Genomic DNA, 14,227 nt, shown 5'->3' on the forward strand with positions numbered 1-14,227 from the left:
AGGTATTTGTGGATTGTGAGCCATTGTGTGGGTATTGGGAATTGAACCTGGGTCTTCTGCAAGAGCAGTGAGCACTCTTCACTGTTGAACCATCCTTATGGCTTCCCCTCTATTCAGTGTGCATTGTAAACTATAATAAGCCTGGAGTATAGGAACAGATGTCTGACAAAGATTCTGAGAAGATGACAGCTTACTGTACCCCATCTTCTACAAGAGAAGATGTAATGTTTGCTCCTTATAAACAGAACCAGAGAATCTCCATCGTGCCATGCCAAGTGTCAGTGGATTATACTTCTCCTTTAGGAAACATGGACATCTGCTTGTAATCTTCTCCACAGAATCCCTAGCTGAGCTCGGCAGATGGTTCTGGCCCTGAGAATCTAGCTGAATTCAGCCAGTGGTTCGGGCCCAGTGTTCCTGGCTGGACTTGGCAGGGAACACAGAAGGCTGTGGATACCTTGGCCTGACGCAACACTCATTCAGAGACCCAGAACAATTGCAGGGCCCACAGCACAGGGGGGCTGAAGATCACTGGCTGTGAGAGACCAGAACAACAGGGCTAACCTCCTAACATCCACACCAGTGAAGCTTTGAGCTCCCAGCCTAGGGAAATCGTGAGAAAACAAGTGAATCTATCATCAGACTCCCTCCATCCAACTCTGGAAACTACACAACAAAAACAAAGATGGCAAGATGTCTAAAGGACAGCAAAAAAGCATAAGCAAAAAACCCCAAAACAACATGGCGTCTCCAGTTTCCAGCTATCCCAATGAAAACCCAGAGAATTCAAATACAACGGAAATACAAGAAAATGACCTCAAATCCTTAGTAATGAGGATGATAATGGAGGAAACAAATAAAATTCGTAATCAAATGCAGGAAGACGCAGACAAACAGGTGAGAGACATAAAAGAAGCACATAGAGTGGAACTGGAAAAATTGCAGGAAAATGCAAACAACCAGATGAAAGAAATAAATAAAATGGTTCAAGCTCTGAAGACCTATAAAGAGGCAATGGAAGAAACTCAGGAATATACAAAAAATCAGATGAAAGAAATCAAAAAATCAGTTCAAGATCTGAAAATGAAAATGGATTCAATGATAAACACACAAACAGAAGAAAAACAAGAACGTGAGACCTCAGAGAAGAAGGTGAGCAACACAGAGGTGAGCTTTTCTAACAGAATCCAAGAGATGGAAGAACGAATCTCAGATCTAGAAGATACAATCACAGATCTTGAAGCAACCATTAAAGAAAATGCCAAATCTGGAAAACTCCTGACACAAAACATCCAGGAGATTAAGAACATCATGAAAAGAAGAAATTTGAGGATAATAGGCATTGAAGAAAAAGAAGATATCAGACTCCAAGGCCCAGAAACTATTCTCAACAAAATCATAGAAGAAAATTTCCCCAATCTAAAGAAAGAGATGCCTATAAACATACAAGAGGCCTACAGAACACCAAATAGAATTGACCAGAAAAGAAAAACTGCCCGCCACATAATAATCAAAACACAAAACAAGCAGAACAAAGAAAAAATATTAAAAGCTGCAAGGGAAAAGGGCCAAATAACATTTAATGGTAATCCTATCAGAATTACACCCGACTTCTCAGCAGAGACCATAAAAGCCAGAAGGGCCTGGACAGAGATCCTGCAACCCCTAAGAGACCACAGATGCCAGGCCAGACTACTTTACCCAGCAAAATTATCAAAAACCGTTGATGGAGAAAACAAAATATTCCATGACAAAAACAAATTCAAACAGTACCTATCCACAAATCCAGCTTTACAGAAGGTACTAGAAGGAAAACTCCATCCCAAAGGGTCAAGCTACAACCAAAACTACCCAGGAAATAGATAACTATCCCATGGCAAAAACGCAACTACACAAATGCTCGACTGGAAACAACATCAAAATTAAGACTCTTAACAGTCACTGGTCATTAATATTTCTCAACATCAATGGCCTCAATTCTCCAATAAAAAGGCACAGACTAACTGAATGGGTGCATAAACACGATCCAACATTCTTCTGCATTGAAGAAACACATCTCACCCATAATGAAAGGCATTACCTCAGGGTAAAAGCTTGGAAAAAAATATTCCAAGCAAATGGTCACAAGAAGCAAGCAGGCATAGCCATTTTAGTATCGAACAAAATAGACTTTCAACCAAAGTTAATCAAAAGGGATGAGGAAGGACACTTCATACTCATCAAAGGTAAAGTCAACCAAGATGACATCACAATTCTGAACATCTATGCTCCCAATACAAGGGCACCCACATTTGTAAAAGATCTGCTAAAAAAGCTTAAACCACACATCGATCCCCACACAATAATAGTGGGAGACTTCAACACCCCACTCTCACTGAAGGATAAGTCATTGAAACAGAAACTAAGCCGAGAAATAACATCATTAACCAATGCCATGGGTCAAATGGATCTAAGAGATATCTATAGAACCTTTCACCCAAACAAGAAAGAATATACCTTCTTCTCTGCACCCCATGGAACCTTCTCTAAAATTGATCACATCGTAGGTCACAAAGCAAGCCTCAATAGATACAAGAGGATTGAAATAATACCTTGTATCCTATCAGATCACCATGCTCTTAGGCTGCCATTCAACAACAACAGAAATAACAAAAAGCCTACACGTACGTGGAAACTAAACAACTCTCTGCTAAATGACACCTGGGTCAGAGAAGAAATAAAGAAAGAAATCAAGGTGTTTCTGAAATTCAATGAAAATGAAGAAACAACATACCCATATTTGTGGGATACATTGAAAGCAGTGGTAAGAGGAAAATTCATAGCACTAAGTGCCTTTAAAAAGAAATTGGAAACATCGCACATAAGCATCTTCACAACACAACTGGAAGCCCTAGAAAAAAAAGAAGCAGAAACACCCAAGAGGAGTAGATGCCTGGAAATAATCAAACTCAGGGCTGAAATTAACAAATTAGAAACTAAGAAAACAGTCCAAAGAATCAACAAAACCAAAAGCTGGTTCTTTGAGAAAATCAACAAGATAGACAGACCATTAGCCAAACTAACTAAAAGGCAGAGAGACAGTATTGAAATCAACAAAATCAGAAATGAAAAGGGAGACATAACAACAGACACTGAAGAAATTCAAAGAATCATAAGATCCTACTTTGAAGGCATATACGCCACAAAATTTGAAAATCTAAGGGAAATGGGCGATTTTCTTGATCAATTTCACTTGCCAAAGTTGAATGAAGAACAGATAAACAAGCTAAATAGTCCCATTTCCCCTACAGAAATAGAAGCAATCATCGATGGTCTCCCAACCAAAAAAAGCCCAGGGCCAGATGGTTTCAATGCAGAATTCTACCAGACCTTCAAGGGTGAGCTAATACCGATACTCTTCAAGCTACTCCAAAAGATAGAAATGGATGAAACATTACCAAATTCATTCTATGAGGCCATAGTCTCATTGATACCTAAACCTCACAAAGACTCAACAAAGAAAGGGAATTTCAGACCAATTTCTCTTATGAACATAGATGCAAAAATACTAAATAAAATACTTGCAAAATGAATACAGAAACACATCAAAGATATCATTCATCATGACCAAGTAGGCTTCATTCCAGGCATGCAGGGATGGTTTAATATACGGAAATCCATCAATGTAATCCACCATATAAACAAACTGAAAATAAAAAACCACATGATCATCTCTTTGGATGCAGAGAAAGCAATTGATAAAATTCAACACCCATTCATGTTTAAAGTTTTAGAGAGATCGGGGATACAAGGCACTTTCCTCAACATAATAAAGGCTATATACAGCAAGCCAATAGCCAAAATCAAAGTAAATGGTGAGATACTCAAGGAAATTCCTCTAAAATCGGGAACAAGGCAAGGCTGCCCACTCTCTCCATATCTCTTCAATATAGTGCTTGAAGTTCTAACCAGAGCAATAAGACAACAAAAGGAGATCAAGGGTATCCAAATGGGAAAGGAGGAAGTCAAATTATCTCTATTTGCAGATGATATGATAATGTAAATGAGTGACCCTCAAAATTCCACCAGAGAACTCCTAAAGCTGATAAACACCTTCAGCAAATTGGCTGGATACAAAATTAACTCAAAAAAGTCTGTAGCCTTCCTATACACAAATGACAAGCTTACAGAGGAAGAAATTAGGAAAACCACACCCTTCACATTAGCCACAAGCAATATAAAATATCTAGGAGTTACCCTAACTAAGCAAGTGAAGGACTTGTTGGAAAAAAATTTCAAAACTCTGAAGAAAGAGATTGAAGATGACCTGAGAAGATGGAATAATCTTCCTTGCTCATGGATCGGGAGAATTAACATAGTAAAAATGGCCATCCTACCAAAAGTAATCTACAGATTCAATGCAATCCCTATCAAAATACCTACACAATTTTTTAAAGACGTTGAAGGTTCAATTCTGAACTTCATATGGAAAAACAAAAAACCCAGAGTAGCTAAAACAATCTTGTACAATAAAAGGTGCTCCAGAGGAATCTCCATACCTGATCTCAAACTCTACTATAAAGCAATAGTAATTAAAACAGCATGGTACTGGCACAGCAACAGGCTGGTTGATCAGTGGAATCGAATCGAAGACCCAGATATGAATCCACACACATATGGTCACTTGATTTTTGACAAAGAAGCCAAATCCATTCAATGGAAAAAGGATAGCATCTTCAACAAATGGTGCTGGTCTAACTGGAGGTCTATGTGTAAAAAAATGCAACTGGACCCATATTTGTCACCTTGCACAAAACTCAAATCCAAGTGGATTAAAGACCTCAACATAAAACCAGAGACACTAAGTCACTTAGAGGAAAAAGTGGGAAAGAGCCTGGAACATATTGGCACAGGAGACAACGTCCTGAACAGAACACCAACGGCCCAGGCCCTAATGTCAACCATTAATAAATGGGACCTCATGAGGCTGAGAAGCTTCTGTAAGGCAGGAGATACTGTAAAGAGAACAAAGCGACAGCCTACAGACTGGGAAAAAATCTTCACCCACCCTACATCTGACAAAGGTCTAATATCCAAAATATATAAAGAACTCAAGAAATTAAACACCACCAAACCGAATAACCCAATTCAGAAATGGGGCTTGGAAATAAACAGAGAATTGTCAACAGAGGAGTATCAAATGGCTGAGAAACACTTAAAGAAATGCTCAACCTCCTTAGTCATCAGAGAAATGCAAATCAAAACAACTCTGAGATTCCATCATACACCCATCAGAATGGCTAAGATCAAAAATTCAAGCGACACCACATGCTGGCGAGGATGTGGGGAGAGAGGAACACTCCTTCATTGCTGGTGGGAATGCAAACTAGTACAGCCACTTTGGAAATCTATCTTGTGCTATCTCAGAAAAATGGGAATAGGGCTTCCTCAAGACCCAGCTATTCCACTCCTTGGAATATACCCAGAAGATGCTCCAGCACACAACAAGAAACTTTGCTCAACCATGTTCATAGCAGCCTTATTCATAATAGCCAGAACATCGAAACAGCCTAAGTGTCCCTCAGTAGAAGAGTGGATAAAGAAACTGTGGTACATATACACTATGGAATATTACTCAGCTATTAAAAACAAGGAATTCCCAAACTTTGTGGATAAATGGATTGAGCTAGAAATGATCATAATGAGTGAGTTAACCCAGAAGTAAAAAGAATCAAATGGTATATACTCACTTATATCTGCATACTAGCCCAAGGGGCATGTCCCACAAAAGCCTTCACTTACCAGGAAACTGGGACAGAGGGGAGGGCATCCTATTGGGACTCTAAATGAGAAATGCATGGGAGAATAGCAAAATAAAAGGATCCAGAGGGTCCTAGAAACCTACAAGTAGAACAATATGATAGGCAGATTTGGGCCCAGGGGTCCCTCTCAAACTAAGGCACCAGCCAAGGACAATACAGGAGGTAAACTTTAAACCCCTTCCCAGATCTAGCCAATGATCAGAATATTCTCCACAGTTGAGTGGAGAGTGTGATACGACTTTCTCATGTACTCTGGTGCCTCACATTTGACCATGCCCCTGGAGGGGGAGACCTGGTGGCACTCAGAGGAAGGACAGCAGGTTGCCAAGAAGAGACTTGATACCCTATGAGAATATACAGGGGGAGGTAATCCCCCTCAGGAACAGTCATAGGGGAGGGGAATAATGGGAAAATGGGGGGGGGGTAGGGAGGAATGGGAGGATACAAGGGATGGGATAAACATTGAGATGTAACAAGAATAAATTAATAAAAAGAAACAAAAAAGAAATATAAATTTAAGTTATTTCATATGGCTTTATTTTGTTGTCTATGAAACACATTCCATACTATATTCCATTCTAAGTTCTTGAGTATTATTAAATTTGAAACAAAGACTACTCAAGTTGGATGTGTGAGAATGGTGTTCACATTTTGATCTGGCTTAAGACTAAAGCCCAAGTCTTCACTGTGTTTTGTAATGTTGTAGAGAAGCTGCCATGTGTGGGGAGACATATGATTTACCTGTAAGTGTCCAGATTCCTATATTTTGAGCTTTGAAAGAGCTTGGCCCTTCTGCTCTCCTGCCCACCTTCACTAAGGATATCTATTTTGTGTCAAATTTTAAAAGTTCAATAGTTCAAAATATTCAAGAGTCCATAGTGTTCATATGATGTGCACAATATGAGTAATTTGTACACTCTAACGGAACTCACAGGATCAGTAAAGCTGCACCCTTCACTCCATGTGGCAGTTCACAAACTGTTCCTTGATGCACTACATCCTGACAGATGGACTCGTCAATGTACAAACTTACTCCTTTGCATCATTTGTAAAATGCTTGCCTGCTATTCTGCTATTTTCCTTTCATGGATGGCTATGGAGACCGTGTATACTAGTTGTACATGACTATTTCAGCTATCCTTATTTACATAAATGAAATACAAGAATCATTTGGTCTGGCTGGTTCAAAGGGCAAGCTATTAAGCTAATAATGTGGCTTCACTCTGTTTATTGTGTGTGTGTGTGTGTGTGTGTGTGTGTGTGTGTGTGTGGGTGTGCATGTATATGTTTGTACTTGATTGCAGAAGCCAGAAGCAAACCTTAGGTGTTGTTCCTTAGGTGCCTTTCATCTTACTTGGAGACAGGGCTTCTCATTGACCTGGAACTTGTGAAGTAGGTTAGATAAGCTGACTAGAGAATCCCGGGCACAGGTCTCATATTCCAGCATGGGTTATTACAAAAAGCGCCCCAGCACTCCTGGCATGGGATTCTCAGCATTGAAGTGGGCTCCTCATGAGTTTTCTCCTCGGCTCCAATTTTCTTTTTGTTTTTGTTTCTCTGTTCCTGGGTAAGTGTTGAACCAGGAGTTGTGTCTGTTGTTTTGACTTCCCCAGTTTCCTTCCTTTAGGCATTCACTTTCAAAGTCACATCTTCATTCCTGGGCTAAGTTCTGTGTTTCCCCCTTCGTTAAGGACATTCAACCTGATTGCTTTGCTGTCACCTCATATTCAAATTTGAATTTGTCTCACCCCTGCCTGTCACTGGTTTCATTATGCATCCTCTATTCTGTCAGCCATATGCTTCTTCTTTCTGTCACTCAGGTAAAAAAAAAAAAACACTCATCTTTGACCCCACCCAGAGCCATGTCTTCCTAGCCAGAAGACTGAGAGTCAGTACATATGTATATATCATCTTGGATTTAACTTTCCACTCAGATGACATTTGATACAGCAAATATCTTGTTGGCTCTGCACAGGGCTGTATATTGCCTGCCTAGATGATATCTCAAATTCATAGTGCTTTAGTGAATGTGGCTTCTTCATCCTGGCATGTCTCGTTGTCAGCCAGTGTAAATCTTTTCTATTCTTCTATCTTCTGTTTAAACCTCATTACCTTGTGAAGCTTTCATTCATTCTCATTCGCTGGAAACAAGAAACCAACTCATGTGCATTTCACAAACTGTTTCATGGTACCATAGTTTTTCCAAGCTGTAACGTGTGAATCTACTTAATTTGTACCACTTATCAACCTCCAGGTGGCGCTTCAGACACTCCTCATGGACTTCTCCCTTATGAATAGGATGCGAGCTCCTTGTGTGGAGTTTAAGGTTTGAGTGCCAGGTCTAGTATTTCGTGCTCCTCATGACTTGTGTCCTTATGTGTACTTCTTGGCACCTACTTGTCCATTGCTTGGTTAATGTGGTCAGGTTCAGCTACAGCTCTGGATGTTTCAGGAAATGTTTTCTGAACTCAACACATTCCCATGAAAAATCCTTTTCTTGAAAATGAACTCTTGATGGAAAGTTAGAGCTTAAAAAAACAAGCCGTATTCATGGTAGTGATTTGTGGCCCATGACAGTTTAATTCTATCTGATAACTCCTTACTTTTTCATTTTGTGCAGGTATATGGATGTGGCTACCAGGTAAAAACAACCATACAAACAAATAAACAAAGTCCTTTAAGGCCCATGGGAAGCTGAAGGCCAGAAGGACGACTTTTAACACAAGCTGACCTTACCCCTGAACCCCAGTAAAGGGTGGGTCCCTTTAGCCAAGGGATAGGTTCTGGTTGGTACTTACTCTGGGGAAATCGGGGAGGGTTATCATTGACATCTGAGAGAGTGATGTTGACTGTTGTGGTCCCAGCTAGCCCTCCAAGCTGCCCTCCCATATCCTTGGCTTGGATAATCACTTCATAGCATTCTTTGGCTTCTCTGTCCATGTTCATGAGTGCTGTTCTGATTACACCTGCAGCATAGAAATCATTTTAAAAAGTTAAACCACAAAGCTAGTTTTCCCAGGAGTTGTTTGTAGGTTTCGTCCTCATGTGTTGTAAATAGCTAACACTGAGATGCACATCTCTGGTTTTTATTAGACTTGAGGTTAAAGTCAGACAGCTTCAGAAAAACACTGTATGAAACAGAAGGCCAAGAAATTGACACTCAGCAGGAAGGGCCCAGAGGCTAACATCCTTGGCAATGTTACTGAGGCAGAACAGCAGGTGGCAGCAGAGGTTTTCTTACACACTCCAGGAATTGCAGTCTGTGGTAACTGTAGACTGTTCTGTCTTTACCAAAGACAACCTGGGCTTTAAGTCCAGAAAACAAAGCTTTGTGTCTCTACAGATCTGTGGTTTCAGATAATTCTCCTTCAGAACTTTCTGCCTTCAGCCCTAGAGCCCTTGTAGTGTGAATGACTCTTTAGACACTGGCTGCTACTATGATTTCCCTGCCTTGAAGTAGGAATTGAAACTCAATTAGGCTGTTCTTTTGTTTAAATTCAGTATTCTGTTTTCTTCTGCTTACGGATGTGCTTTGCTGAGTTCCTTGAGCAGGGAGAGACACAAAAGACTCAGTGTGTGCTCTTTATTTTTACCATGCATAAGAGATGAACCTCCTCAAACAATTCAGAGCACTGCACCCAGGTGTAGTAACAGAGTATCATTTTTAAAAAAGGGTCTACCAGGGCCAAACCTTAGACAGAACAGAAGAGGGGGTTGTCAAGGATGCACCAGGAAACCTGTAGAATCACTAACCTGGGTCCAGGGGCTCACTGAGACTGAACTGCTGATAACTAGGATGCCTGCATGGGACTGACTGTGACTCCAGGAGCAAAGGCTATCTCTGACTCTTTTGCCTGCCTTTTGGGACCTTCTACTTGGCTGCCTCACCTGGCCTCAGCAAGAGAGGATGTACCTCTGGGAAATTGATATGCCAGGGAGGTTGATATCACTGCTTCCCCTTTTCTGAAGAGAAATGGAGTGGATAGGGGAGGGAAGGGAAGGTGCCAGGAAAGAACTGGGAAGAGAGGAGGAAGGAGAAACTGCAGTCAGGATGTAATGTAAATTAATTAATTTAAAAACATAAGTAGAGGGGTCTATAACAGATACACAGAAATGTAGGATTTTGATTCTGCCAGGGAATTGTAGAGATTTTATCTCCTTTGTAACCCTTCAGCTTAGAAAAGCTAGCTTTTATACACTTGGGGTGGGGGGGAGGTTATGGGCTTATTGTAACAGGTTTATGCTATAGCCTGGGGTTAAATTGACCCTTTGCGTGGAGAGGCAAGTGTGTGAGCATAGCACCTTGACTGGGTTTCCTCTTATGATCTACGCACTGCACTCATTGATAGCATTCTAAAATGATACGTGCAGCATTTTTCCCTTGTAAACGCCTCTTGGCCAAAGTAATGACAATCATTTCATGTGTTTTTGACCTATAGATGCCCCTCATGGGAAACTGCCAGAATAATGTACAATTCTTCTGCAGATAGAAAGGACAGGTGATCCTGTCTGTATTTTTCTTCCCTGTGGGCATCTCTTCATTCTCCCTGCCCCCATTAGTAGAATTACTGAGGTTTCTGTTTTATAGATGCCTCTAACTGTATTCTTTTCTCTTTCTTCTCACTAATTTATATTCTATCACTTTCTACATTTATGATAGTATTTTCTGAATGCATGGCTACCTTGAGGACTTATAGAAAAAAAAAACAGATTAGTAATAATAGAGATATTTTTTTTTCCTAGTGAAGTGACTGACTGTTCACCATTAATTTTACTTCTGTGTTTTTTTTTTCTCATGGTCCTTTTCTAAGGTCTGTTCTCTAAGTGTAAAGAAGGAGTAATAATACTTCCTATATATTTTACTTGGGAGGCTAAAAGGGTAATGCTTAGTAATGTTCTTGGAGAAGAAGACGTCCTGGCACAAATGGAAGAGAGCAATGATATGGTAATTTTTTTTTTTTTTTTTTTTTTTGCCCTAATACAAACCATGTCGATCCCTTGGTGGATTAAAACATATGGATCCTGTAGTCAAAGGACCCTTGAAACAAGCAAAGCCCCCAGGGTTCACTGGTATTTCCTTTCCTGCCATCTGCTTGCTGTCCTTTTACTTGTCTTTGCCATCCTCTTTTGTTATAGTGACTCTCCCTTCCTGCCACCAGGATCTGCCTTTTCAGGGGCTGTACTCACATTCTATTACCTGTCTCATCAAACCCCACCTGCCCAGCAGCCATCCGCCCTGGCCTTGGGTTCTGCTTAGCAGAGATAACCTCAACAGAGATAACATTAGTGGTATATCAGTAACCATAGGAATGAGGTTAGCACTCAGCTTCTCAGTTGCCTCATCTGAGTGAATCCTGATGATTCTGGACTGAATGCTTGCCCAGAGGCTCTTTCTGGCTTCAGAGTCTGTGGTTCTAGCTGTAGAGCAAGCCAGGGTGAATGTGTCACTCTTCTTTGGTCTTCCTGGAGGTACAGAAGACCTTAAACTTTGATGAATGACTGTATCTGGGAGTTTTGGAAGGCAGTGAGGAGACATTCTCTATTGGCAGGGCTTTGGTGTTGCTCAGGAACCCACTCACACTGTCTCACCCCCTGGCAGCTACAGTGTGCTCTCCTAACCATAAGGACTACAACAGTCTTCTCTCTGGAATACCTTCCTGGAGAGTCCTCAAAAAGGAGTGCTGTGTCTGTCCTAAGTAGGCAACACAAGGATTATTGAATAAGCAAACCCCTATAACTTGACTCGTGTACCTGTTTTGGAGTCCACAGAAAAATATGGCTGGCCCTGGAGTATGCTGTACACTACCCGGGCACTGTTGCCATAGGTTGGGTCATCCGCATCTGTGGCTGTCACTTGGATAACAGAGGTACCTGAGGGAGAGAAGTGGGAGAATCCTGTTCAAGCCCAGTTACTAAGAGCTGGTATAATTCTGCATGGCCTAAAACATTTTGAAGCTGTTGCTTGCTTCTCTGGGAGAATTATCTTTCTAGATCAAGCATCCATAACTCTTATCTTGTTATTCAATGGAGATAATATTCATTTGTGTTTAATTTCTTAGAAACTACTAAAAGCTACACTGCCTATGTGATCTTTGCTCATTGGTAAGAGCCAATAGTTATTCTTAACAATCTAATATAACATAATACAATATAGTCTATCAGCAATCTATCTTTTATTTATTCTTAAGGAATCAGAACTGGAAGACACTGGAAGATTTATTATTACTTCCTGTGGCTGCTTCTGATCTGTACATAGCTTCTTACGTGCTGAAGGACTTGGTAGTCATTTGGTTTTATTTTTATGATTTCTGTACTTTTTCTTCTCTATGTGTACATAGTAGGATCTCCTACAGTGCATACAGTATTTGGGAGAAATCAAGTCATCACCACCTTACCTACTGGTGACATTTCGGGCACAGTGGCAACATAAGGCCCATCCAGGAACTTGGGCTCATTGTCATTGATATCTTGGATTTTGATAATGAACTCTGATTCTGGCTCCATTGGCCGGCCTGTCCGCCTGTCAAGGGCTTGGGCCCTTAGAGTGTATTGGGCTCTTTCTTCGCGGTCAAGCCTCTGAATGGCATGGATGTCTCCAGTTGTGTCATCGATAGTAAACACGATACCTGCTCCTTCTCCTGAAAGGATGTATTTGATAGATCCATCTCCCCTGTCCATGTCTGAGTGAAGCTGAGAACAAAGCACTGAAATGTCATTATTGATAAGCCCAGGTATTGGAAATAAATTGATTTTCACTTTGGTACTTAAGACTTAAGATTTCCCTTTACATGGGGATGCTCTTTCCACTTCAATGTTTAGAAAATCTGTTTTCAAAGAACCAACAAGCTTAGAGAGGAGGAGTAAAATTTTTCTATGTCATATTCAGTATCTTGACCTTAGTACTTTAAAACAACTGTCCTTGAGAAACATTGAAGACATCTATAGAAACAGGAGCAATTTTCTTAAGGAGAAAGCTTGTCGTTTTATTCAAGAAAAAGAAAAAACAACAGACAAGTCCAAATATCTTAAAGTTAAAAACAAGTGGTGGCACATTTCTTTAACCCCAGGACTCAGGAGGCAGAGGCAGGCGGATCTCTGAGTTTTAGGAAAGCCAAGGATACACAGAAAAAAACTGTCTTAAAAAAGCAAACCAAGAAAGTTACAGGCTAATTTCTGGGATGTTGTAAATTTTATGACATTTCAGAGACTTCAAGATGCGTTATAATTTGTGTTTGATTTCTAGGAGCCAAATGATGGGTGGAGAAAACTGAGCCCTACAATCTTTCCTCTGATTTTTACACATGTGCCCATATATGTAAACACACACACACACTCATGCCCAAGCACACATGCACATACACACACAAACACATTAAATAAATATAATTTTAAAAACTTAAAGACAAAGGTCATTTTATATATAGAAAGTAGTATGTTGCTTTCCTGGACTCATGCAAAGCTTCAGTTTGAGACCCTCAGCTTCTTAATTTCCTCTGTAAGACTACATTTGCTTACATTTCAGGTGTCAAGTGAACTTTAAATGCCAATTGTGTACATGTGTGGTTTACAACAGAATCTCTCTTTTTGGTAGGATTCATTCTTAGATTTAATTGATTCACTAAAATCTAGAAGTTGATGGTTGAGTTAGGAACATGATTTTTCTGCTTACCCAATTATTTTTCTCAGACCTTTTTAAAAAATAATTTTATTTTATTTTTATGTGCATGGATGTTTTGTCTATATGAATGATGCCAGACAAGGGCATCAGATCTTCTGGAACTGGAGTTACAGATAGTTGTCACCATTTGTGTGCTAGTGGATCCTCTAGAAGAGCACCTGATGTTCTGAACCACTGGACAGTCTCTCCAGCCCCATCTTCTCATATGCTTTTGTAATGATTTCTCCAAAGATATCTAGGAGCACTGTTTTACCTCAACCTAGAACTTGTTAATTGTACATAATATGAATGGGCAGCAAGAATGCTGGTGTTTTGTGTTATTCTTTAGGTCTCTTTTAAAAGAGTCAGCAAAATCATTTAGTTCAGTTAGCACTGCTGATTGTTGCTGTCTGTGTCTTCAGCACTTACATACTTCAGCACCAAAGTTCACAGGATTAAGTCATTAAACAGGCAACACATGTTAGGCTTAATGCCTCAAGCCCAACATATCTGACCTGAATATGATCTATGTCAGTTATCAACTGAGTGTCCTTGACATGAGTAAATATGCTGTCTACACCCTTAATTTTTCTGATATTATAAGTGGAGAAAAGTATTAATGCTTATTTCCAAGGGTTACTGGGATCATTAGGGATTAACACATGTAAAATACAGCACTGTTCCTTTCCCATAGTAGGAAAGCTATAAATGGGGCCAATTATGGTGATAACATACCTGCAGAAAGAAGCATATTAACATAGCCAGTTCT

At 40.1% G+C, this 14,227-nt stretch overlaps 1 protein-coding gene across 1 annotated transcript in view; it reads right to left on the reverse strand.

Annotated features, from left to right (window-relative positions):
• Positions 1–14,227, reverse strand: part of Cdh20 (cadherin 20) — a 256,772-nt gene that overhangs the window by 49,500 nt on the left and 193,045 nt on the right. Inside the window, exons 3-5 of the mRNA XM_051147229.1 lie at positions 12,197–12,491; positions 11,553–11,672; positions 8,600–8,767 (exon numbers count right to left, since the gene is read on the reverse strand). Of these exons, the coding sequence (XP_051003186.1) occupies positions 8,600–8,767; positions 11,553–11,672; positions 12,197–12,491 (583 nt within the window). The remainder of the gene's footprint in view (positions 1–8,599; positions 8,768–11,552; positions 11,673–12,196; positions 12,492–14,227) is intronic.

The sequence above is a fragment of the Acomys russatus genome, chromosome 6 (assembly GCF_903995435.1).
Source record: "Acomys russatus chromosome 6, mAcoRus1.1, whole genome shotgun sequence".
NCBI classification, from domain to species: domain Eukaryota; kingdom Metazoa; phylum Chordata; class Mammalia; order Rodentia; family Muridae; genus Acomys; species Acomys russatus.